Below are 24422 nucleotides of genomic sequence, written 5' to 3'. Positions count from 1 at the left end.
TGTCTAAAGTATTGGGACACCTGCTTACTCATTGTTTCTTCAAAAATCAAGAGAATTAAAGAGAGCTTATTCTGCTTTTGTTGGAGTAACTGTCTCTACTGTCCAGAGAAGGCTTTCTACTAGATTTTGGGGGAGCATTGATGTAAGGATTTAATTGCGTGCAGCGACAAGAGTGTTAGTGAGGTCAGGATGTTGGATGATCACCACCCCACCTCATCCCCAACTCTCCAACTCATCCCAGAAGTACTGGATGGAGCACCAACCAGAGAACAGCGGTCCACTGCTCCACAGCTTTGCTCCAATACTGGTGGGCTTTATACCCCTCTAGCCCACACCTGATATTAGGCATGGTGCCAATAGGTTCATGTTCATCTGCTCCAGAGATTCTACTGTACTTCTCTTCAGGGACTAAACAAGTGGTGTGCATTTGCACATCTGTGTAAGTAATGGGTGCAACTTTAGGAAGCTGAATGTATTCATTAGAAGGGATGTCCACAAACATTTGGACTTATATAAAATGAGTATGATATGATATGAGTTCAAATCTGTATGGGCAGAGGTGAGTATTGTACATAGATTTGTATTTTCCTGTTGTCCATTTTTCATATACATGTCCACTGATGCATATACTTTTATAAAATCTACAATTTGGGGCATTTACTTGGATTACGACAGTTTTATATGTGTATAGTTGAACACTGTAAAATGAATAAAATACAGAATCCAGCGTCATCTAGACGTTGATTTTTCTGGACCACCATGAACACCTCAAATGCCTTTGATTTCAGTCGAGTCTAAACATCTGGTGCCATATTTATGAGCAGTTATTTGCAGATACAGATGTGATTCAGATTTAGTTGTATAGCAATTTCAGTAAGAGGACAAGAAGTCAACAAGACATAAAAACCTAAGAGCCCCAGTGAGCCATAGGTGACAGCAAGAGCTCCCTCAGAGCTGAAGGAAGAAACCCTGGGATGAACCGATATGATTCCTGTATTTTTATTTTATTTTTTTTGGAAAGTACTTATTACCCAGCTTAATTTTAGTCATTCACTTCTAGTTGCTGATCTAATTTTTTTATTATTTTTATTATATATTTTTTTGTATTCGGGTTCAGTAGATTGACTAGTGCTTTACTGTCGCTCACAGCTAGCTAGCACTAGCTAATTACAGAACTCTGGCTGTAGGTACTTTTTGACCTGCTGATACTTATTAAATTATGTCTGATTTTTTTTTTTTTACATTCTTCAGTGTGTGTTCGGCTCCTCTCAGGTTCCGTAGTTTACTGAGATTTTTTTTAAATAATTAATATAATTATTTATTTATAGGATATCGCCACGACAATATGGTGCCGTGTAGCCCACACACCTATAATTCCCTCGCTTTGCCAAATGTCGTTAGTTAGCCATTTACAGCATACAGAGTAACCAGTGCTGTTTTTATCCGTTTTGGACTTTACTTGGTCGTATATATTTATTTATTTATTTATTTGGAGGGCAGCCTAACGGGATCCAGGTGAAAGGCAGCCTCGAGTTAACTGGAGCTCAGGTGAGGCTGAACTCGGTGACGTTGCAGCTTCCTGCGCGGGTCTGGACTGGGCGGACTTGTTGAAGCTACAGGGTTTCCAGGTCCTCGCTCAGTGCTTGTGTAAGAGCGCGCCGTCTCTCCACAGCAGCCCCTGTCGTCGCCTCCACACACGGTTTCCACTTCGACTCGGTCGTTTCAGGGTCCGTCAGCTCGAGCTCAACATGGGTACGTAGCTTAAATTATTATTATTATTTTTTTTTTTTTTGCATGATCATTGTGTTCATATCCTGAAGCAAACGGACGCCTGAATCTGCCAAGTGCGGCGCCAGACTTTGGTTGGTGCTGGCGCGGTTCCAGCAGAGTTGTGCAGCTCGTGCTGGGGCTTCCACTCCTGGGATACCTGTGAGCTGTTTCTTCAGCTTGCTACGACTTAAGGCTGCTTCAAACTTTTGCACATTGTAAACTGTAGTCAGTCGTTTGCTGAGGTTTGAGGAGGTGCTCTCAAATCTGCAAGTGAATTGGGGAAAGTGTTTACATCCAGATTGGGCAGAAATGCTCCGAAACGGACAGCTCGTTTTCAGGTGCTGTGGTCATCTGGTTCAACTGACTTGGGTCATTGTCATGGTCAGTGAAGTCATAGGAACAAGACAAGACAACCATGTGCAGTATTTGTGCAGTGAACACACACTCACACACACACACACACACACACAGTGACTGCCCACGCATGCCCAGAGCAGTGGGCAGCCATGGCTGAGGGTAAAGGGCGTTGCTCAAGTGCCCAACAGCTTGGCAGCTTGCTGAGCCTGGGTATTAAACCCACAACCCTAGAATCATTAGTAAAAAATTAAATCATAGTAAATAAGAGAAATGAGTCCTTCTAATGATTTTGGGGGGCTTTGTGCATGCTGGCCGAGGAGGTTAACCTTAATTGCATGGGCTTGACCTAGGGCTGGGCGATATGCTAAAAATACTGTATCATGATATTTAAAGACGATGCATTTCATCACAGACTAAATCAGTAGCGACCGATTCTTAAAAACTGCTATTCAGATTCTTCCCTGTACTAAATACAATTACACTGTAATGAAACCTGCAGTTGATCAGTGTTTATTAGCCACTAACAATACCCTTGATATGCTTAGAAAATCATAATGTGTATTGCAAAAAATGTTGTTATTGTGATACACAATATGCATTTCTAAGTATATTGAGGATATTGTTAGTGGCTAATAAACACTGATCAACTAAAATATTGTCATATTGACCAGCACTGAAATATGGAAATTTATCAAAGGATACAACTAAATAGCAATGGCAAGATTGAAGCTTTGATTGCAAATTAAATATTCTAAAAAAAAAGCCAGTCACATAAAAGCAGTGGTAATTCAAAAGTAATTGAACTTCAAAGGCATTTAAATGCGAGGTTTGATGTGATGTTTGATCTCCTCTGTTGCTGCATGTAGTTCAAATGTAGATACAGCAAAGTGCTGTTCACGCCATGAAACGCTGCCCACTGTGCTAATCTTTCATTCACTCAACCAGTCCCTGAGATGGGCTGCACCTGCCAGCCTTGTGTACTTTTGTCTCTACTATTGAAGTGGTTTTCCACCCGGGATTAATAGCTGGTCACATCTCACAGCAGAGGATTGGGACTGCAGTACAGGTTGCCTTCCCCTCCTTGGCCCGAACCATTTACAGGATGTGCTTTATCAGTGATTGATATGGTTATGAATGCCTAAATCCTTTCTGCATAGTACTGGCAGGTGCGCAGGTGGCAAGTGTTATTGTACTGATCGAGTGCCTGGTACGGAATGTACGGTGTGCTGTGATCTGAACCGAAGCTCTTTTGGAATATGCCTTAAATGATTTTCTGAGTGGAGCTTCTGTATAAATGTTGGCTCCTGTCATGACCGATTCAGTCCCCAGTGATGCCCTAGCCATCTGTGGCTGGGAGTCAACTGGAGGGAAGTTTGTCCTTTCCTCTTTCCCCATCACTCAGTATAACACTAGTTGGCAAGTTGGTCATTTCTTAGCTGATGCAACAACATTGACACTAAATGTTCTTCTCATACTTGTTCAGCTGTCCATTAGAGGCAGTTTAAGATGCAGTGGGGAAAAGGAAGCACATAGTAGCCATCACTCTCCCAGAGCGAGTGGCATCATGTGATTATGAAAGGCCTAGCCTAGGGGATGGGGATTGGACCTTGCTTAAACAAAAAAATACTTTACTTAAACTAAATTCAGATTTACACCTAAAGTGTGTGAAATACAGAGACAGATTAGTAGTAACTGATTTTTCGCAAGTGAATGTAATGAGGTGCAACAATAACAACGTACCTATATTACCACTGGTCACATGGACACCGAGTTTTCAGTCCTAAAAAGAAAAGAACATGTTGTGCAAAGCAGAGACAGATCATCATTAAATTGTGCACGATTTGTGGAGAACTGACCTGAGAATAACCCTCGGATGATGTTTACCGTGGGAAGGATGTTGTGCAATCCTTAGCGAGGCTCCCTGTTTCCTGCTTTACTGTGAAATTGCACATCTGTTGCATTTTGTTTAATTAACTCCTTAAACCCCAGGATTATTTTTCAGAATGTGCCGTTATTTATTCAGAGAGTATTTGAAATTACAGTAAAGTAAGTATGTAGTAATGAGTGTGAGGAATAGAAATGTGGATAAGCTCATAGAAAGCAGCTGCCTGTGGCCGGTTGTTGACCACTCCACTAAACTGTGCTGATTCATCATGTAATAGTTCAAACTTACTGTGGATTGCTTAAAATGTAAAGTTACTCCGATTCAGTGAGCCAGTGTCTTATTGTAGTGGACAATCTCTAGCTACAAACAAATCTATTAGCATTAAATAAAAAACATATTTAAAATTCCTAATTGTCCGAGTTACCTTTCCTGAGTGAGCTGACGCCACTTCACTTCACAACGTGTTTGGATGAGACAAATTTAGAACCAAAGTGTTTTCGGCTCCAGTCATTGTAAGAGTGTGAAGCAGCGGTACTAGCAGCAGCAGTAGCAGCAGGAAGCCAAACAAATAGATTAAATACAAACATGATAACTGTATTGTCTGCATACAAACTGTCCTATAAAGTGTATTGCAATGTTCGTCAGTATTTAAAGCAACATTATGTAGCTTTTTTTAACCTTAAAGCTGCTATATCTGACATGTAAACATTAATATACCAGCAAATAACTAATTTCTGTGTAAAGATGTACTGCAGTAAAGGTTTTCTGAGCAGCGAATGAATATTCCTCCACCTTTAAAACAGAGTGCCAGTGCTGAGAACACGAGCGGGAGGAGGGTGGCATTGCTGAAAGGAAGGGCGAGGCTGAATTTAAAGCATTTGTTTTGGTGTAAGATGCTGGTGCTCTAGTGACATCTAGTGGCAGAAAGAATCATACAAATAACCTTTAAAATATCAGCTTTAAAATCATTTTTGATGCTCCACTGACTTGTAAAAGGGGGAATGACGTCTCTTTTGTAACTTTACATAACCCGAGTCATATTTGTGTAAAATCCTGTAATGCTGTATTACTCTACTCAGTAAGTCCACATGCTTCTTTCACTCTTAGTACCGGTTCTGCGTGCTGTTTACTGTAGTGATTACACTCTCCACCTGTAGGGGGAGCACATGAGTGAAGAAATACCAATTCTCATAATGCTACTTTTGACTGACCTGGCTTTTGCTACAGTATGGCTGTATATTGCATTGATTTGTGTGCAGTGCTCACGCGTAGCGTAGGTAGAACATTTAGTCTTGGGAAACGGTTAATTGTCACTGTTTCTGCCTGCAGCATCTAACTGCTCAGGATGTGGACCTGGATACAAAAGCCCTCGGGATGCTATGAAAGGTGAGTACAAGACAAAGCTCTGCAACTTCTAAAGTAACAAAAGCTGCAAGTTAAAAACCTGCTATCTGAACATTCCCCAAGGACCTCGAGAGGAGATTGTTTACCTGCCCTGCATTTACCGGAACACTGAAATCCGAAAGCCTGACTACCTTGCGACAGTGGATGTTGACCCCAAATCTCCCACTTACTGCAAGGTAATATGACTTTTAAGAAGACTACAGCAGAGATAGTGGGCTTGGTTCGGATTTTTCTTTGAGTCTATTGAATGGGGTATTTGTTTGCATCTAAATCCTGTGGCCTCATCTACAAAAGCTGAAGTTAGGTTAGAATGTTCTCTCTTTGTATTGGATGTGTTTAGGTGATTCACAGACTGCCCATGCCCAACGTGAACGATGAGCTGCACCACTCTGGCTGGAATACCTGCAGCAGCTGTTTTGGCGACGCTTCCAAAAAGCGCAGTCGGCTCATCTTACCCTCTCTCATCTCCTCCCGCGTCTACGTTGTTGATGTGGGCACAGACCCTCGTGCTCCGCGACTTCACAAGGTAGGACTTCAATCTGTGACACCCCAGAACACCCAGAACTTTCACAGGAACTTGTTTTCTAGTTTCAACCTGGTAAGACTTCACTGTGCACTGTGCCCTCAGACAGTTGAACCTGTGGAGATGTATTGGAAGTGTGGCCTGGCCAATCCTCATACATCACACTGCCTGGGCAGTGGCCAAATTATGATCAGTACCCTGGGGGACCCCTCCGGAAATGGCAAAGGTGAGATTTTTCTTACCGTTTTTCCAAGTCTCTCAGTGTAGAAACTGAAGCGTTTGAATCCATATTGCTCACTGTGCCGATGACATTCATTATTCATTCTTTAAAAGTGGTCAGAAGAGCCACACCAGTTTGTACAGAAGTCCCTGTAGTTACTGAATAATACACCTTATTGTGAAATAAGCCTTGGCGTGTTAAGGAGTTAAGCTTGGGTTAGCTGCTCAAGTGGCGCTTCATAATTGCGGGATCATAGCTTAGCCTATAGCATATTGCAGCCAATGCAGATGCCATAGTCAAGCATTCAAGGGGAGACATAATTCATGGTGAAGGAGCACCTTCTCAAACCTAATCAATTAAATAACTACATTTAAACATAAGCCTACCAGTCAGGTAGACATTACCCTAGGATGTAACACTTGCCCTTATTCATGCACTACGTAAGGTGTCAGTAATGACGCGGCTTGCAACAGCCTCAGGTTTGACAAACAAGAGAATATGCAAGAGTGTGTGTTCTGTGAAATGTAGCTTATAACATGGACATGCATTTTGTTTACATGACTTCTGTAAGATGTTTCTAAAGAATCTGCAAATAGAAGGTCCAGACAAACAGAAGCTCAGCTGTTTGGAAGCATTTCAAATGAAGTGCAGATAAGACAAGACACGTCAAGACAAAACGACCATATTGACCATTTGTGATGGACACAAATGGTCAATAAGCTTCTGCTTTTATTCCATCCGTGCAGTGAACACACACATACACACAGTGGACAGTGAGCACACGTGCCCGGAGCTGTGGGCAGCCATTGCTGCGGCGCCCAGGGAGCAGAGAGGGTGAAGGGCCTTGCTCAAGGGCCCAACTGTGGCAGCTTACCGATATTGAACCCAAAACCCTGTCATCAATAGCCCAGAGCTCTAACCGCTGAGTCAACTCATACCATGGCTAAATGCTTTAAGTATTACTGTTTGATGGTGAGCGGTGGAGCAGTATTTAAAGGACACAATGTGTAGGTTACCCTCTGTTTAATTAATGTTTTATTTTTTACAACTGTCCTGCACCACAACGCAGCTATATGTGCTATTATGTAAAATTTATTACAGTACAAGACGTGTGGTATTTTGTAAAAATATAATACCTTTTCTTTAGTATTTGAGATGTTAATTTAAAGTGTGTGTTTTTTAAAGCGATGCTGGTCTTTTAACAGTGAGATTTAAATTTTGTTAAATTTGCTGTATTTTGTATTTAAGGTAGTGCAATTTAAAGTGTTAATAGCGCTGCTATATAATTAAATTTACTACACTCATTGTTTTGTATTTAAAGTGTTCTTTTTTGGGTTTTGCAACTGTTTTAATGACTGGATGTGTGCTATTTTGTTGCATTTATTACACTGTTATTCAAGGTATTCATTTTTTATTTTATTCAAAGTGTATTTTTTGTGTATCTGTTTTAGCAGCAATACTCTTATTAGCTTGTTAAATAATGCGATTTTGTATTAATATATTTTTATAAGTGTTCAAGGAGTTTGTATTATTGTGATGAGGTCATTTTGTTATTTTATTTTTCACACTTTAATCTGATTTTTAATCTTTTTAATGTTTGTAAAATTAAAACAAAAAACTACGCTTTTAATGGTTTAAATATTTGAATAGCAAACAGTGCCAAATATCCAGAGCTCAAAAAATGAATGCACACAAATGAACACAAATCATAGTTGCCACACTCTTCTCTACACTGTGGGAAGACAAATTAACAGGCAGATTTGCTGATTGTCAGGGTTTCCACCCAAGTACTTTCCCATCCCATTTTCCTATATATTTTGACATTTTATGTGTGCACCCCAACCAATAATCATAAGTCTCATAAACTGAAATAAAACAATGACAAAATTGAACTTTCTTTTCTCCTATGTATTTTAGGTGGGTTTGTGTTACTGGATGGTGAGACATTTGACTTGATTGGCAACTGGGAGTTACCTGGTGAAGCAGCACCCTTTGGCTATGACTTCTGGTACCAACCACGCCATAACGTCATGATAAGCACGGAGTGGGGAGCACCCAAAATTCTCGCAAATGGCTTCAATCCTGCAGATCTTAAAGCAGGTGAGTATTGATAGAAGTGTGTGTGTGCGCGCGTGCGTGCGTGCGTATCGCACTCCTTCCACCTTGCAGGTCAAATCAGCTAAGAAGAGGATGGTCAGGGAGGGTCTAACAAGTTTTGTCTGGCATTGAACCTCAGGTACAAGAATGCATGATGAAGCGGAAGGTGGAGGAGCTTGAATGTGAAAAGAGATGCAGCGAGTAGAGAGTAGGCTGTGGATACAATTGTTTTACTGGTCATTTTAATTAAGCTCTTTTGACTTTGTGTAGACTTGAAGAGACTGTTTTTCAGCTTTTGTGTTCAATTGGGACAGTTCCTTAAACAGCCTACAAGGAGAACAGCACAATCCCATGTGGAGCAGCAAAACATTTAAGCCTGGTTAACTTAAGAAATAACAATCATGACCAGAACTGGCTTAATTATAAACAAACTCCTTTGACTGCACTTTGAGTTCCAGGCTCTGGTGAAGCACTGCTGCTGAGGCTTCCTGTCTGACTCAGTCAGACTCTGTTTATTCTACCAGATCACCCAATGTTCTGTCCTCGTTTCAGTGATTAAGATCCAGACTTCTCTTTTTGACCACTTGTAGCCTAAATAAGAGACCACTTCATTTGTTTTATTTAAATTTGCATCTCTACGTGTATGGCAGCGATTTTATTCCAGGCATTTCATCACACAAAGCTGAGTCACCTGAATTTGTACACTATTAATGGCACAAAGTCACCCAACAGCAATGTGAGACACTAGTGGAGAGCCTGCCAAGACAAGAAAGCTGTGATCAGCAGTCAAGGTTATTTCACTATAGTGGTTTTTGAATGCTCAGATATTAGTACTGTGTTGTTTCAATTTGAATAATGTATCTTCTTTGCATTATAATTAATATAATCATTTATTAGCATTATTTGAGCAGTTGTACAAATTCTACAAATGAATGCTCTAAATAGCAATATTTTATTTGGAATTTAGGGGAAATGTCCTTGGTTTATGAAATGCAACGCAAACGTAAATGTCCCTAAACACATTGCCTATATATAGTAAAACCAGAGAATCCGATCATGTAGGGTGGTCCCTTAATTTTTCTGGAGCTGTGTGTAATATATATATATGTATATATGTATGTGTGTGTGTATATAAATTAACTATGCATTAAATATGTTACTTACTTACTATATATGTAAGTAAGTAACAGATTTAATGCATACTTAATTTCTGTGATCTGAATATGTATTCCCAGTACTTGTTTTCTGCTGCATCACAGCCCTGTTTATCCATTATACAAACTGTTGCTGTTAGAGATATCCAGTGGATCAGGACTGTGGATGATCCTGGCATGTTTTAAGAGATCACAAATCCAGGCCCAATCCTTTGTTTGGCCTCTTCATCATTGTGTAAGAGGCTCCATAAATGGACCTTGTTCACAGCTTGCTGCAGGGAGCAGCCGGTGGAGCAGTGGAACTGTGTTCTCAGGAATGATGATGCTTCATCCAGTACTTCTGGGATAAGTGGGGTGGTGACCATCAATATGTGCATTAATATAAAGATATTTTTGGACCGTTTAATTGATCCATTTGGTCCATACAATGCAGCTGTCTTTATCAGATCGCGGTAGACTGCGCTGTGTATTTAGCTTTCTGCAGTCATCACTGCTCTGTAGTTACTGACTGTGTGATTAAAGCTTTAAATGTGATTTGCCTTCTCTGCAGGTCACTATGGGCAGTGCATCCATGTGTGGGACTGGACCACTCACAAGCACCTGCAGACTCTGGATCTGGGAGAGGAGGGTGCCATTCCTCTAGAGATCCGTTTCCTGCATGACCCTGCTGCAGCTGAAGGCTTTGTGGGTTGTGCATTGCAGGGCACAGTCTTCCGCTTCTATAAAACTCAGGCAGGTAGTTCCCATAGACAGCCAGTCATGACATCTAGCTGCACTATGTGAAGGCTACAGTGCATAAAATAACGTTCACAGGAAATATTCTGATTGTAGTGACTGTGTACATTGTGAAAAGATTTTGTGTGTTTCTCAGAAAGGTGACTGGGCTGCAGAGAGAGTCATCAAGGTCCCTAGTAAAAAAGTTGAGGGGTGGATCTTGCCTGAGATGGCAAGTAAGGCACTTTTTTCCCTTCTTTTTTGGTCTGGCATGAAACTTTTGTAGAGGGTTTTGCTGAGACATGTTTGGGTGTATATCTGTTTTGCCCCAGGTCTCATCACTGACGTTTTAATCTCATTGGACGATCGCTTCCTGTACTTCAGCAACTGGTTGCATGGTGACGTTCGACAGTATGATATCACAGACAGGAGAAATCCCCGTATGGTGGGTCAGGTGAGGCAACAATTCTTCCAAAGATAATGTTTCGTTGCTGCCAGATCAAAACCTGTCAGTCCATCTGATATTGTCTATGTAAAAAATTACAGAGCTCTGAAAATATCTTGCACAGAACGGTTTCATTAAAATCTAAAAAAATGTCAACCTTTAGAATTTGTTTTTGATCTGCACTAGATTGACAAAAGTATTGGGACACCTGCATGTGCTTTTGGGGCACTTCATTCTAAATCCATAGACATTAAAATGGAGTTGGTCCATTTGCAGATCTAACAACAGGATTGGACTCCACTCTGTAACTTTACATGGTCTGCCACATTGTGGTTGAGTTACTGTGGTCCCTGAACACTCCCATTTTTCAAAGAAAAAACTAAGTTAGTTGTGGAATATCTAGGAGGGAAGAGTTCACCCACTGCAACGGTGGCATCCTATTAGAGTACCATGCTGGAATTTTGGAGTTTTTATAACCACCCATTCTTTCTCTAATGTGTGTAAAGGCTGCATGGATTGGTGCTTAATGTTTTAGACCTGAGGTGACGGGACTGAATGAAACACTTGAATTTAATGATCAAGAGGTGTGTCCCAAAACTTTTCCATATACTGCATAATCTGTCGTTTTAGCATAGGTGTATGCACTATATAAACATGAAAGATTCTGAAACATCTATGATATATGATCTATATCTACAGCAGCATTGCAAATGTTTGGGACTTGTTTCTGATGTTCTTTTGAAAACATCTGAGGCTAAAATTTGTGGTGAGGATGCAGGAGAGGTTTTCTTCTCACGACTCTTCCATAAAGGTCCTGTTTGGGTTGTTGTTGCTGCACAGTAGAATAGTGTACCACCACTTTTTTTTGTACAAGGCAAAAAAAATACACTAATCTTGCTTAAAATATTGAAAAGCACATTTTTACCTTTAACTGTAAAAACTTTTGCATTTTGGAGACAGACTCAAGGTTTTGTTCTTACCCCACCCATGTGCTGACGCTAATGTGTCCAACGACTGTTGGTTCTAAGATCTTTCTTGGAGGCAGTATTCAGAATGATGGCCCTGTCAAAGTACTGGAGGACACAGAGCTGGACAGCCAACCATCTCCAAGGATCCTGAAGGTACAACGTAGTACTTGGTTGTGAAAGAAATTCCTGTCTTTCAATTCAAACCTGTCTTTTTAATTCAAAGCTAAAATGCCTCCTAAAGTAAACTGTGCTCTTGTGCGTCAGGGCAAGCGGATACCAGGAAGTCCACAGATGCTGCAGCTAAGCCTGGATGGGAAAAGACTCTATGTAACCACTTCTCTATACAGTGCATGGGACAAGCAGTTCTACCCTGACCTCATCAAGTGAGACATGCCGTTATCTGTCATTTTATTTAGCGTGATTTTGCCAGAGAATTGTTCCACAGCATCTCTCCTAATCCTGTCTGGTACTGTTATATTCATACTCGGTTAATATTACAGCTCAATTCAGTTAAGCTCAATATTTAAGATTTCATTTTGCTTGAATTTGCTCATGGAAACCCTTTAAGAGATGCTGGAATGCTGTTTTGGAATGACCCTGGAGCAAATTCGCCTTCTGAAAAACTGGTGTACATATTGACACATATTTAAAAATTCCTAATTGTGTGTGCTGTTTTTCTTTTCCTAACTTCAGGCACGGCTCAGTGATTATGCAGATTGATGTAGACACAGTTAAAGGTGGCCTGAAGCTCAATGAGGATTTCTTGGTGGATTTCGGAGCGGAGCCAGAGGGTCCTGCACTTGCCCATGAGGTCCGATACCCTGGAGGCGATTGCACCTCTGACATCTGGCTGTGAAGCAGCAGCTCACGCTGGGATTCTACAATTTACATGAACACACACCTGGTTATTCTTCTTGATTGTGTTATTTTTTTAGGGATGTCCCAATCAAGTGTTTTTTGCCCCCTGATTCAATCCAAGTACCCTTATGCTGGCTGTCTGCTATGACGATACGATCTTTGTGTTTATACAAATAATGCTGCCCAACTGCTTGGGTATAACTTGCTATTAATTAACAGTAGTAAACACTAGTAAAATCACTGTATTTCTAGTAAACACTTAAATAAGCACACATAATAGCAACACATAATAAGACATTCTAAACTCCTTTTTAAATGATTTAAATGACTGATTTAAACTTTATATCTTATAATCTAGTATGACTGACCACAGACCATAACGGACCATTCAGCTCCCTGTTCCTTAAAAACACTGCAGTCAAATCACTTTGCGTGTGTGTGTACAGTGGTAAACAGTTTGAATTGAGAGCTGTTGCTCTTTGTTGAAGTCTTTCGAGCTTCAAGTACGGTTCAGCTTTACCTGCCATCCTTTAAGATCCACTAACAACAAGCATCCAGGCTTTTTTTCTGTCCTGGCACTGAAGTGGTGGAACGAACTTTCCCTGGGTGTCCGAATGGCAGAGCTGCTTGCTGTCTTCAAACGCAGACTTGGGCGAGGTGTAGTGTTGAGTATTGTGGTCTCCATACTGACTTTTGTATGTAGTAATATCTAAGCTTAGAGGTATCTTTTGGATGCTAGCCGATACAAACTAGCTAAGGGTATTTTCTGAGTAAACAGTGAAGCACTTTTGTAAGTCGCTGTGAATCAAAGCATCTGCTGAATGCCTTAAATGTAAATGTACTCATGTGAAGGACTGAATGAGCTGTGATTTACTTTTCTATAGCGTGTGTGCATTAAACTGTAAAAATGGCAAACCTTTCCACCTGATCCAATTTTATTACCCTAAAAATGTATCTAGCTTATTTATCACTGTTAAATTAAGCAAAAAAGCTTTATTTTAACTGATAAGTGTGGTGACTTTACCAGTTTGCAGCTAAAACAAGGCTTCTAATTCTATCTCTCGCAGCAATTATTGTGCATTTCAACAGCACATTGTAGCTGCTGCATTATTTAGGGTGGTAAGTTCGGGTAAGAGGAGAGCTTTAAGCTTGTTTTTGGCTGCTAACTAAATGTCACAGCAGTGATCTGTTTTTTTGTTCACTGAAATGAGGTCCCCTGTTTAGATGAGTTTGCAGGGTCTGAAGCGGATGGGGCTTTAAAAGCACTTACCCAAACAATTGGAAATCCCTGGATTTTGCTGAATGTTGACATATATGACTGATGAGTTATGGATTGCAGCATCCATTAATATATATACAGAACGTACTGTGGATTCTAAACTTACTAAACGGGCCCTTGTACTTGTTCCACAATTTGTGTTCTGGGTTTGATTTGGAAAGAATATAATTGGCATTTTTACTTTGCAATTTACACTCCCATCTCCTATAATAAGTAAAAGCTTATTTTGAGAGAGTTGAAAATGGTTTGGGTTCAGTTTTAGGCAGTAGTCAGTTTCTGGGCTGTGGCGCACCAAAATGTGAAACCTGTTTACTCTGTTTGCTGTAATTATTTTTAAGATGAGTTTAGTTGAAGTTTATTGCAGGTTAAATTGATCGGACACTGTTTGAAGAGACACACCTAAGTCGAAAAAAGGCCCTCAATTTACACTGCCAAACCAAGCCCTATCAGATCAGATCAGCTTGGGGCAAGGCACGGATCAGGGCAAGGATATAAACCAAGATATAAGGCTTCGAGTGTTCCCAGTACGACAGTTGCCTCAATAAGGGTCTAGATCAGGGGAGTAAGAAATAAACCAAATGGTCTTTAAAAGAGGTCCAAAGGTTCTGGACTACTATCTCTGCGACACTCCATAAATCAGGTCTTTGTGGCAGAGGGGCAAGATACACTCTACTGTTCAGTAAAAGGCCTGTGAAAGCCCACTTGTAGTCAAGTCAAGTCAAATTTATTTGTATAGCGCTTTTTACAACTGTTGTCGTCACAAAGCAGCTTTACATAATTAGTACTTAATAAAGAACAGAGACAGAGAAGAAAGAAGGAATAACATGAAGCGTCAAAGACCCCCGTGAGCAAGCCAACGGCGACAGTGGCAAGGAAAAACTCCCTCAGAGCTGGAGGAAGAAACCTTGGGAGGAACCAAGACTCACAAGGGGGACCCATCCTCCTCTGGCCAGACTGTTTTAAACATTAATGATAAAAATTACCAAAGCAGATACAACAGAAAGTTAATAGTGGTGATATTAATAGTGTCAGACAGGCACGAGTCCATCTAGGTTTCAGCACGGCCACCAAACAGGCAGCAGCAGCTGGCGGGTGAGCCATGGGTGGTGGCGGGTTGGGGGGGGACCCGCTGGCCGGACTGGTAGGTGGCAGCTGGTTAGATGCAGGTAGAGGGGACCTCAGCGGGCAATCTTCCTGCAGATCGGGCTGGGTGGCCATTTACTCGGGGAAGGTAAAGAGAGAGAAGTTAGTTCTAAGAGGAATTTTATGGAGTGCAGAGAATGTTGAGAATCAGCATCTGGGTATGTCTGACGACTCCGGCAGGTCTGATTATCACAGCATAATTAAAAGGAGAGAGCCAGAAGGTAACACGGACACGGGCGTACCCTGAGAACACCAGCATCTATCTGCTCCACCGTCAACAAACCTGAGTGATCGCGTGTAAGCAGCGAGACGACAGCTCCAGCATCTCAGTGTACTACAATTCCCTGGGTCCGCGAACCCCTGGGCCTGCAGCCCTTATCTAAGAAACATTAATTACCAAAAGCTAAACTAAACATATAAGTTTTCAGCTTAGATTTAAAGATTGAGACTGTGTCTGAGTCCCGAACATTATCTGGAAGGTTATTCCAGAGCTGGGGGGCTTTATAGGAAAAGGCTCTTCCCCCTGCTGAGGTTTTCTGAATTTTGGGAACACGTAAGAGGCCAGCACCCTGAGATCTAAGTAGTCTTGATGGTTTGTAATACACTATAAGATCCTGCAGGTACTCAGGAGCGAGGCCATGTAGGGCTTTATATGTTAATAAAAGAATTTTGTATTCGATACGGAATTTAACTGGGAGCCAATGAAGTGCTGATAGAACTGGACTGATATGGTATGGTATGTAGTCTGGCAATATGTGATAAAAGATCTTCCCGTCTAATGAAATGGAAAATTGAACTCCAATATAGAGCACACTGTGACTGGTAAAAACAACCGCTGCACATCAGCTGGTTAATAACATCCCTACAGTAAAACATGGGGGCGGTAGAGTCATACTATGGGGTGTTTTTCAGCATCAGGAAAAGGGAGGCTGGTAACAATCGTGCGACAAACGAATACACCCACACAGAGAAACATTCTTTGTAAAATCTTCTTTTAGAGCACACACAAACTTTTAGACACCATTGAACACAACAATGACTCATTGCATATAGAGAAAACACTGGACTGGTGTCCTTGAGTGGCCCAGTAAAAGCTCAGACTTATGCCCCTTTGAACATCTGTGGAGAAACCTGAAGATAGCAGTTTACAGATGCTCACTATCCAGTCTGATGACGCATGAGAGTATCTGCAGTGGGATAATCTGCCCCTAACAGGTGTTTAAAGCTTGTAGAAACATGTCCAATAAGACTTACAGTAAAAGATAAAAGATAAAGAATCTAAATGCTTCTTTCAGTGAGAGATTTCAGATTTTTTAAGGTGGAAAGGAAAGTTTGGGTTTGGGTAAGAGGACAGTCTCAGGCTTTTTTTTTTTTTTTTTGGCTGCAAAAAATGTCAGCATTTTTGATTACTTTTTGAAACTCTAAGAAAGATTTGAGTTTGCCGTGGCGGGTGATCAAGTCAAGTTTCTTTTATAACCTCATGGCTAAGCTGGTGGAATTAATCTCAGTAAAGTAAATCAGTACAAATGGAATATCTGCACACCAATACACCCACATACTACACCAGAGCAAACTTGAGACATCACATACACATTACATATATATATATATATATATATATATATATATATATATATATTTAATTGTATCTCTTTGGAAAAGAAACTTCAAATAAGGTATACCTTATTTGTGTCTCCAATGGGAGACACCAAAAAGATACCAATCTGGTTGGTCTTGATTGCTCATGAAATGGTTTTTGTGTGTGTCTATATATATATATATATATGTATATATATATATATATATGTATATATATATATATATATATATATATATATATGTGTGTGTGTGTGTGTGTGTGTGTGTGTGTGTGACAAAATGCACTGCACTGCTATATTGCTGTGTAAAATTGATGACTGGTATTGATTTCAGATTATGTGTAATAATGTGTGTACTGAGAAACGTCAGTAGTTTTCCTTTTATTCAGGATCAGATCCATTTCCACACCAACTTCTCATCCTTTTCTCATCTTCCAGCCTGTAGTCAGTGTTAAATAATGGGTAAAAATGGCAGCTAGTGGCTCAGCGGTCTAATGCGAACTTTGTCATCAGCTGCCGGAGGTCGAAGTCTGTGAGAGCACAGCTGCCGCGCCGCGCTCTACCCTCACCTCTAAAGCGGCGCACAGGCGTCTGTTAGCGGGCGGGGCGGAACTGGGGACCCGGCGTTTCCCTCGGAGCATGTCGCCTGCCCGGCGAGGCTGCCTCAGCGGCAGTGTGAGCAGAGGCGGTGACGTGTGTTCAGGCCTTACCCTCCTAGAGCCGGAGTACTGCTAAGTAGCGCTAACGGGTGGATTAACTGACAGTACCAAATTAAGAGAATACTTTTAATACTTTTGACAAACAAAAGTATTTAATCAATACGTTTTAAATTATTATAATATTACAGTTTTAGTTATCCAAAAATTGTGTGAAAAGTAAAGGAGTCTTTAGGAATCTGAATACTTTCTGTAGATCCTCTGTATGTTGGAGAATGAGGGATAAATCTATTTTTTTATATTTCTATTATCTGTTTTTGTTACAGTTTTGAAGTTAAAGTTTAATTAATAAAAGTGTTTATTTTTTTGTTTAAGTTTTAGTTTAAGTCTTTGATCTGTAGATGTTGCTGCAGCCAAAAAAAGTGCTTCATCTCCAGGGACTTTTTTTTGTTGTTGTTGTTGTTAATAGCAGCCATTCTTTGCTGAACATAAATTTTATATCAACAGGAGCAGCTACATTATGTTGTGGGTGTGTCCGAACAGTTGAATGAAACTTCCTGTCTTATCAGCCTTTCCTGCTTTTAAATGTATTAGCAGAGCGGACTAGCACACCATTAGCATATCAGTCAAAATCACAGCTAGCATTAGGACAGTTTCATTGAAATATTCATGTACTGTAGATATTCGTATACTTCATAACTGAATTTGGATCACTATAGGAATCTCTGGCTTTTTAATAGTAATCCCTTATCAGATGTGTTAGCTATGTGTTGTTGAGTCATCCAGGCATATTCACATGAGAGCTGCCAAAAAGGTGTAGGTGTGGCATCGGGCATCTGTTGCTGTTATTGTTCAACATGAAGGTCGAAGAAGTGTCTGAGGCAGTAAGGCTGGTCATTATAGTCTGAGGAAGAAGAACAGATCACACACATTGGCTGCGTCAGGATGTAGAGTTTGGTACGTTGTTAGTAAGAAGGAAGAATACCCTGGTAAGCTTAGCAATAGCAATCAAACAGATCAGGGCCGATGTCTTAGAATGAGGAGGTGAAACTAGGCTGGGAGTGGATTACAGTACTTTTGCATTGGAGCTTTGTGATCTCAATTAAAACAGGTGTAGGAGGCAACAGGCAATTAAAAAATCTTCATGTCTCAGTTCATGTGCCGCATAAAGTACTAGTCTGACAATATTTTGGTTTCAAACCAAACAATCACCAAGAACTATTGGGTTTAACTGTGTTAGATGCCCAGAATAAACGTATAATTAAATTATTAAGCAATATTACACAGTTATATTGGAATATCGTGACACCTACCTAATAGTGGGAATAACCAGTCTTGGCTTAAAAGACACTAGTGAAACGGCGTGCCACGGACTGCAGTAGGTAAGAGAAGGTGTTCCTTGTAGAGCTTAACTGGTCCATAGAGGGGTGTCGATTGGTCTGTACCACTCGCTGGAGTCATTGTTCCCCTCTGGCATCAATGGATCTTGGGGCACCACTGTTATGCTGTTGGGAGTCATTCAATGTGTAAGAAGGCCATTGTCAGTACACCCTTACCAAGGCGGCTCTAGAACATCCCTCAAAGTTAGCGGTTTCCTTAATGCTGCCACCCTCCATCCTCTGTCACAGTCATATCCGAAAATTATGACCACCCCAGGTTTGGAAAAGGAGTCAACCCATGATGTCACAGATGCCATGTGATAGGGTTTGCTGTACCTATAAATAAGCGAGCACACCAGTCAGTTGTAGCAGAGTGCGAAACAATCGTAATGAGCAAAGAGCGCGACTTGGTTGAAGTCTAAAAGGGCATGATTGAAGGGTGAAGGGTGGCCTTGGAAACTACTTACTCCCTAAAGCTGAAAGATCACAGCTCTACAGTTCTACATAACTGCTGAAAACAACATGGACAATGATTACGTAGAACACATACACCTCCCAGTCATATCATTATGATCAATACTGCCTAATACTAAATAGGCCCTGTTTGCTACCAAAACAGCCCTGACCTGTCAAAGTATGACTCCATAGGGCTCCTTAATGTATGCAGCAGTTGGGAGGTGGGGCCTCCATAGATCGGACTTGTTTGTCAAGCACATCCCACAGATGCACAATTGGATTGAGATCTGGAGAATTTAGAGGCCAATTGAGTGGCAGCGTGCATTATTCTGCTGAAAGAGGCCATCCAGGAAAACCGTTACCGTAAAAGGGTGTATTTGGTCCGCAACAATGTTTAGGAGGATGGTTTGTGTCAAAGTAACATCCACACGAATGGCACGACCCAAGGATTTCCAGCAGAACATTGCCCAAAGCATTATACTGCCACTGACAGCTTGCCTTTTTCCCATAGTGTGTCCAGGTGCTATGTCTTTCCAAGGAAAGCGGCGTACATGATCCCAGCCATCTACATGATTCAAAAAAACATGATCCATCAGACCACCTTCTTTTATTGCTCCATCGGCAATTCTGATACTAATGTGCTCATTGTAGATACACGAGTCCACAAGGCCTCCCTGACTGGTCTGTGGCTATGCAGCCCCATATGCACCTACCTATGATGAACTGTGTGTTCTGACACCTTTCTGTTGGAACCAGCAACTTTTTCAGCAGTTTGAAACTTCACAGTAGCTCTTCTATTAGATCAGACAACACAGGCCAGCCTTTGCTCCCTACATGCACCAATGAGTCTTGGCCGCCCGTGACCCCTTTGACAGGTCACCGGTTTTCATGGAACTGTCCCACAAGAGCTGCAGTTTTGGAGATGCTCTGACCCAGCCATCATTTAATCATCACAACTAGGTCCTTGTCAAAGTCCCTCACATCCTTACACTTACCATTTTGTGCTTCCAGCACATTCTCAACTAATTTGTCCCTCCCACTACCAGGTGGCATTGTATAGAGCTAATCATTGTTATTCACTTCACCTCTCATAATGTCATGGCTGAACAAATGTACAATCATCATATGTATATGTACTAAATTTATACCCCAACATTTCTGACAGCTGATCCCAAACTGACAAAACGGACTAAAGTCACCATTTTACTGCAGATTTAACCTATGGGATCTGTAGCAATGAACACACAACAGCAACAGACCACAAGATCATCGACAGTCATCAACAAGTCTCCAACAGTCTTAAAATGTCATCACAGGATTTACAGGCAGATCTCGTCTCGATCTGGTTGATATCAAAGTGCGTCATCTGCCACCAGATAGAGACCAAACTTTGCATTTCATGGAAGGTGTGCAAGAAGAAAACCAATAATGCCACAAAAACATGAAAAACTTCACAAATCCTACAGTTGGGCTGATCTGGCCATGTTAGCAGTTGTTTTATGTGTTCTTCACTTGGGTGATGTGGAATGGATGATTTCTAATTGCTCTGATATTTGCATCTACAACCTTCTTTCTGAAGGCTTCTGAGGTTTAAATAAGACAGGCTCCTCCAAAAACTCTCTCTTATGATGTTCGAATCATCTGCTGCTGATGTGCTGCACCTCATTTCAATTTTAGCCATTTAAAGTAGTAACAAACCTGGGGGTCTGAACCTGTCTAGATTAAGAATCAGAAGTATTATTATTATTATTATTTTGCCAAATATGTTACACGTACAAGGAATTTTACTTGGTGAAAGCAACACAAGTATGACATAAAAAATCACACAGACGGTTAACACGTATTACACTAACAAAGACAAATACACTAAACAATAAATGGAATAAATAATAATAAGTTTTAAAATTACTAAATGTAATAAAAGGCTGTAAAATTAAAACATATTTGTACAGGTAAGAACACTACACATCCATGTGTAGCTTGAGTAGACATATATACACAAACTATTATGTACAGAAAGTTACAGATGACATAAACGCTTACAGAAAATGAACATCTGTACAGCTGCAAATAATCATAGTGCAAATGTTCTGCGTGTTCTGCAGCAGTACTGTGTTGCAGTTAAGTCCTGATTGGTTCAGTGAGATTTAGCAGCTCAGTTCAGTTCTAGATTAGGTTTATAGACTACAGGGTGAAGTGTCCACGGTGGTTTAGGAGCGCTACAGCCCTGGGAAAGACCTGTTAGCATGCCGTGTTGTGCTGGTTTTGATGGTCCTGAGTCTTATACCGGAGAGGAGTGTCTGGAAGAGGTTATGTCCAGGATGAGAGAGGGGTCAGCTGTAATTGTGCCAGGGCACTTCCTCGCCCTGCTGGTGTAGATCTCCTGAAGTGTTGGCAGATTGCTCTGCATTATCTGCTCTGCTGATAATGCGCTGGAGTTTGGCTCGCTTTTGGGAGGTGAAGGAACCAAACCAGATGGTTATGGATGATGTGAGGATGGACTTGATGATCGCTGTGTAGAACTGGATCATGAGGGTCTGTGGCAGGTTGATTTTTTTTCTAGCTGAATCATCACCTATTCACATCTCCATGAGGACAGATGTTTAAATGTGTTACAAAAAAACAGACACTGCTGTTTATGGGGTGTCTTCATTTTTTCACATGCCTGTAATCCAGCTGCAGCTTTGCAGGATAGGTTTCATAAATGTGGGGAAGAAGTGAATGGTATGTTTTTGTAACTTTTCACAAAAAATAGGAATTGTGTGATTTAAGCGTGTGTTATGCTGATCCTAGTGGTTGCTATGGTATCCCAGGTGGTTGCTCTGTGGTTGCTAGGTTGTGGTTGGTATGCTCTTGGTAAGCAATTTGAAAGTTGGTTAGGATGCTGCTGGCAATTTCTTTGCCATACATGATGATCATCAGGGTGTTGCTAGCTGGTTGCTATGCTATTTAAGAAGGGTGCTCCCCCCCCCACCTTCCTGTTTTCTTTCTGTTTTTCCCATGTATTAAGAGTGCCCTGTTCCGACTGTTCTGTCCCAGTACTACCCGACCTGGCGTTCCCCTACCCTGCTGCCTGCTGCCATGCTGTCCCGCTCCGGATCCTCACATTGGTTCAGTCACTCTTCATTATCTCACTCTTTCTGTCCAGTTATTCTCACCGTTACATCCCCTTTTGAGTCTTGGTTCCTCTCAAGGGTTCTTTCTCCAGCTTTAAGGGAGTCTTTCCTAGCCACTGTCGCTCTTTGGCTTTCTCAAAGGAGGCTTGGACCTGGATCTCTGTAAAGCTGCTTTGTGATCACATTTGTTGTGAAAAGTGCTACATAAATGAGAAATTTGACATTCAGTTTGACGGTTGGTTAGGGAGTTGCTAGCTACTTGCTATGCCATGTATAGTGGTTGCTATGCCATTCAAGGTGGACTCTATGTGGTTGCTTTGATGTGGTATTCAACCTCATAAGATTTAACACCGTAGGCCCAACCTCACTCACCAACTCTTCCTAACCTCTTGAGACCCTTCTTAGAACCCACCTACCCACTTTTCATGAAGACATTCATCTGAAATTCACCAATGTTTTCTTAATTGGGATTTGTTCAAGTTACGAGGGCAGTGGGGTCTATCATCATTATAATAAAAAAGTCTCATCGCTTCTAGACTTGACTACTGCATCTCTCTTCTGGCTGGTCTCCCTCTGCGCACCATCAGGCCCCTGCAACTTATCCAGAATGCAGCGGCACGGGTCGTCTTCAATGTCCCTAAATTCAGCCATGTCACTCCTCTGCTGCGTTCTCTCTTCACTGGCTTCCTGTAGCTGCTTCCCGCATCAGATTCAAAACCCTGACGCTGGCCTACAAAGCCAAGACTGGACCAGCCCCTCCGTACTTGATGGCAATGGTCAAAAGCCGATCCGCACCCATAGCCCTTCCAGCTTCAAGTACGGCTCGGCTCGACCCGCCATCCCTCAAAATCTACGGAAGACAAGTGTCCAGGCTTTTTTCTGTCCTGGCACCAAAGTGGTGGAACGAGCTTCTGCTGGGTGTCCGAACGGCCGAGTCGCTCACTGTCTTCAAACCCAGACTGAAGACCCACCTCTTCAGATAATACTTGGGCGAATAGCAGAGTGGTCACCTTACTGACTTGTGTTTAGTAGTGTCTAAACCTAGAGGTTTAGTCTATTTAAACTAGCTGAGGTTTTTCTTGGGTAAATAGCAAAGTACTTTTGTAAGTGGCTCTGGATAAGGCAGTAGTGGTGCACAGCAGTGGGCCAGGAGTGGAGCTGCAGTGTAACAGTTGCTTGAAACTTGAGAATGGGTGTGTTCACGGCCTCCTGACAACTGAGTGCTGTCCTATTGGTAAAGAGTTGATTTTCTGGTCAGTAGGGATGCAGAATTTTTTTTTTATTTGTTAATTGAACAGTCATCCATGTTAAATTAGTAATAATAATAATAATAATAATAATAACTGACAACTGACAAAAGTGTTGTAAAGCAAGGTCATCAAGGTCATACAAGTTTCACAGAGTTGAACATAGAGTTGATCAGACATATTTGGTGTCTAAGTTTTTAGTTTTAGTTTGCCTCTTTTCTTTTTCAGTGACTTTCACTTTCCTCATAGCGGCAATGTGAAACTAAAAACCTCAAACACCAAATGCACCATGTATTGGCTGATCAACTGCATTAGACACAGGAAAATGTCAGTGAACTTCTGCTTTAACACACAGTAACTGTTAATACTATCTTTGCTGCCTCTATTTGAGACATTGCTACAAAAGCTTTCACCAGCTCACTGCCATTAACACCGGATTCAGAATTCAAAACACATGCAAATGTGGGATTAAGACCACATTCGCTCTTATAACAAAGGTAAAATAGCTGACATGACATAACCAGTGCTGTCTAAACAAATAAATTCCTTGTTTAATATCCACCTGCTTCAGTTGAAGTGATCTTAATTTAAGTCCACTTTAATAGAAATAAGCTTAAAGGTTAGGCACGCATGGGGTCACTTAGAAAAGAGGGTACACAGGCGATGAGTATACCATACTCATGCCTTACTCACTTGTCTGAATGTATCCTATAGTGGTAAATCCATGTCTTCATTCAGCTCTATAACACACCTGTTTACTGTCCTCATTTATTGTTAATTTTTTTTTTACAAGGATTTCAATCTTGAAATTCCAATGAACTGTGATGTGAAGTGATGGTAATTGTAATGTAATTAAATTGTTAATTGTACTAAAATGCAAACTGCTAGAAACGCAACCTAGAATACAGTGTCTTAATGCTCGTAGGTCCATTAAACACATCTTTTTAATTTTTTATTTTTTATTTTTTTAAAACTATTAAAACGTTTTAAAGCAAATAATTGATCAAATAAAAATAAATAAAAACACAAAAGTGCGTCGTTTGTTTACTGATACACCATCGCCCCTCGAAATTGACAACTTTCGTCCAAATTCACTCTCTACGTACTTTCCCTTATTTCCTCCTCTTGGAAAGGTCCATGCTGCGGGGGTGCA

At 41.0% G+C, this 24422-nt stretch overlaps 1 protein-coding gene across 2 annotated transcripts; it reads left to right on the top strand.

The window, feature by feature from the left end:
• The first annotated feature begins 1639 nt into the window (after positions 1-1639).
• selenbp1 (selenium binding protein 1) lies at positions 1640-13310 on the top strand. Of its 2 annotated transcripts, none has more exons than XM_072680042.1 (12): positions 1640-1752; positions 5342-5398; positions 5480-5592; positions 5757-5942; positions 6045-6165; positions 8077-8259; positions 9961-10142; positions 10282-10360; positions 10457-10578; positions 11598-11690; positions 11802-11920; positions 12231-13310. In XM_072680042.1, the coding sequence occupies exons 1-12, from the start codon at positions 1749-1751 to the stop codon at positions 12391-12393; spliced, it is 1422 nt and encodes a 473-aa protein (XP_072536143.1). In that variant the 5' UTR covers positions 1640-1748; the 3' UTR covers positions 12394-13310. The 2 variants fall into 2 exon arrangements, with proteins under 2 accessions (XP_072536143.1, XP_072536145.1); XM_072680044.1 differs by having other exon boundaries at positions 9961-10146; positions 10286-10360.
• Positions 13311-24422: the final 11112 nt, after the last annotated feature.

The sequence above is a fragment of the Salminus brasiliensis genome, chromosome 5 (assembly GCF_030463535.1).
Source record: "Salminus brasiliensis chromosome 5, fSalBra1.hap2, whole genome shotgun sequence".
Classification (NCBI taxonomy): Eukaryota; Metazoa; Chordata; class Actinopteri; order Characiformes; family Bryconidae; genus Salminus; species Salminus brasiliensis.
Note: the sequence above shows the minus strand (reverse complement) of the source record. Positions and strands in the feature narration are given on the sequence as shown.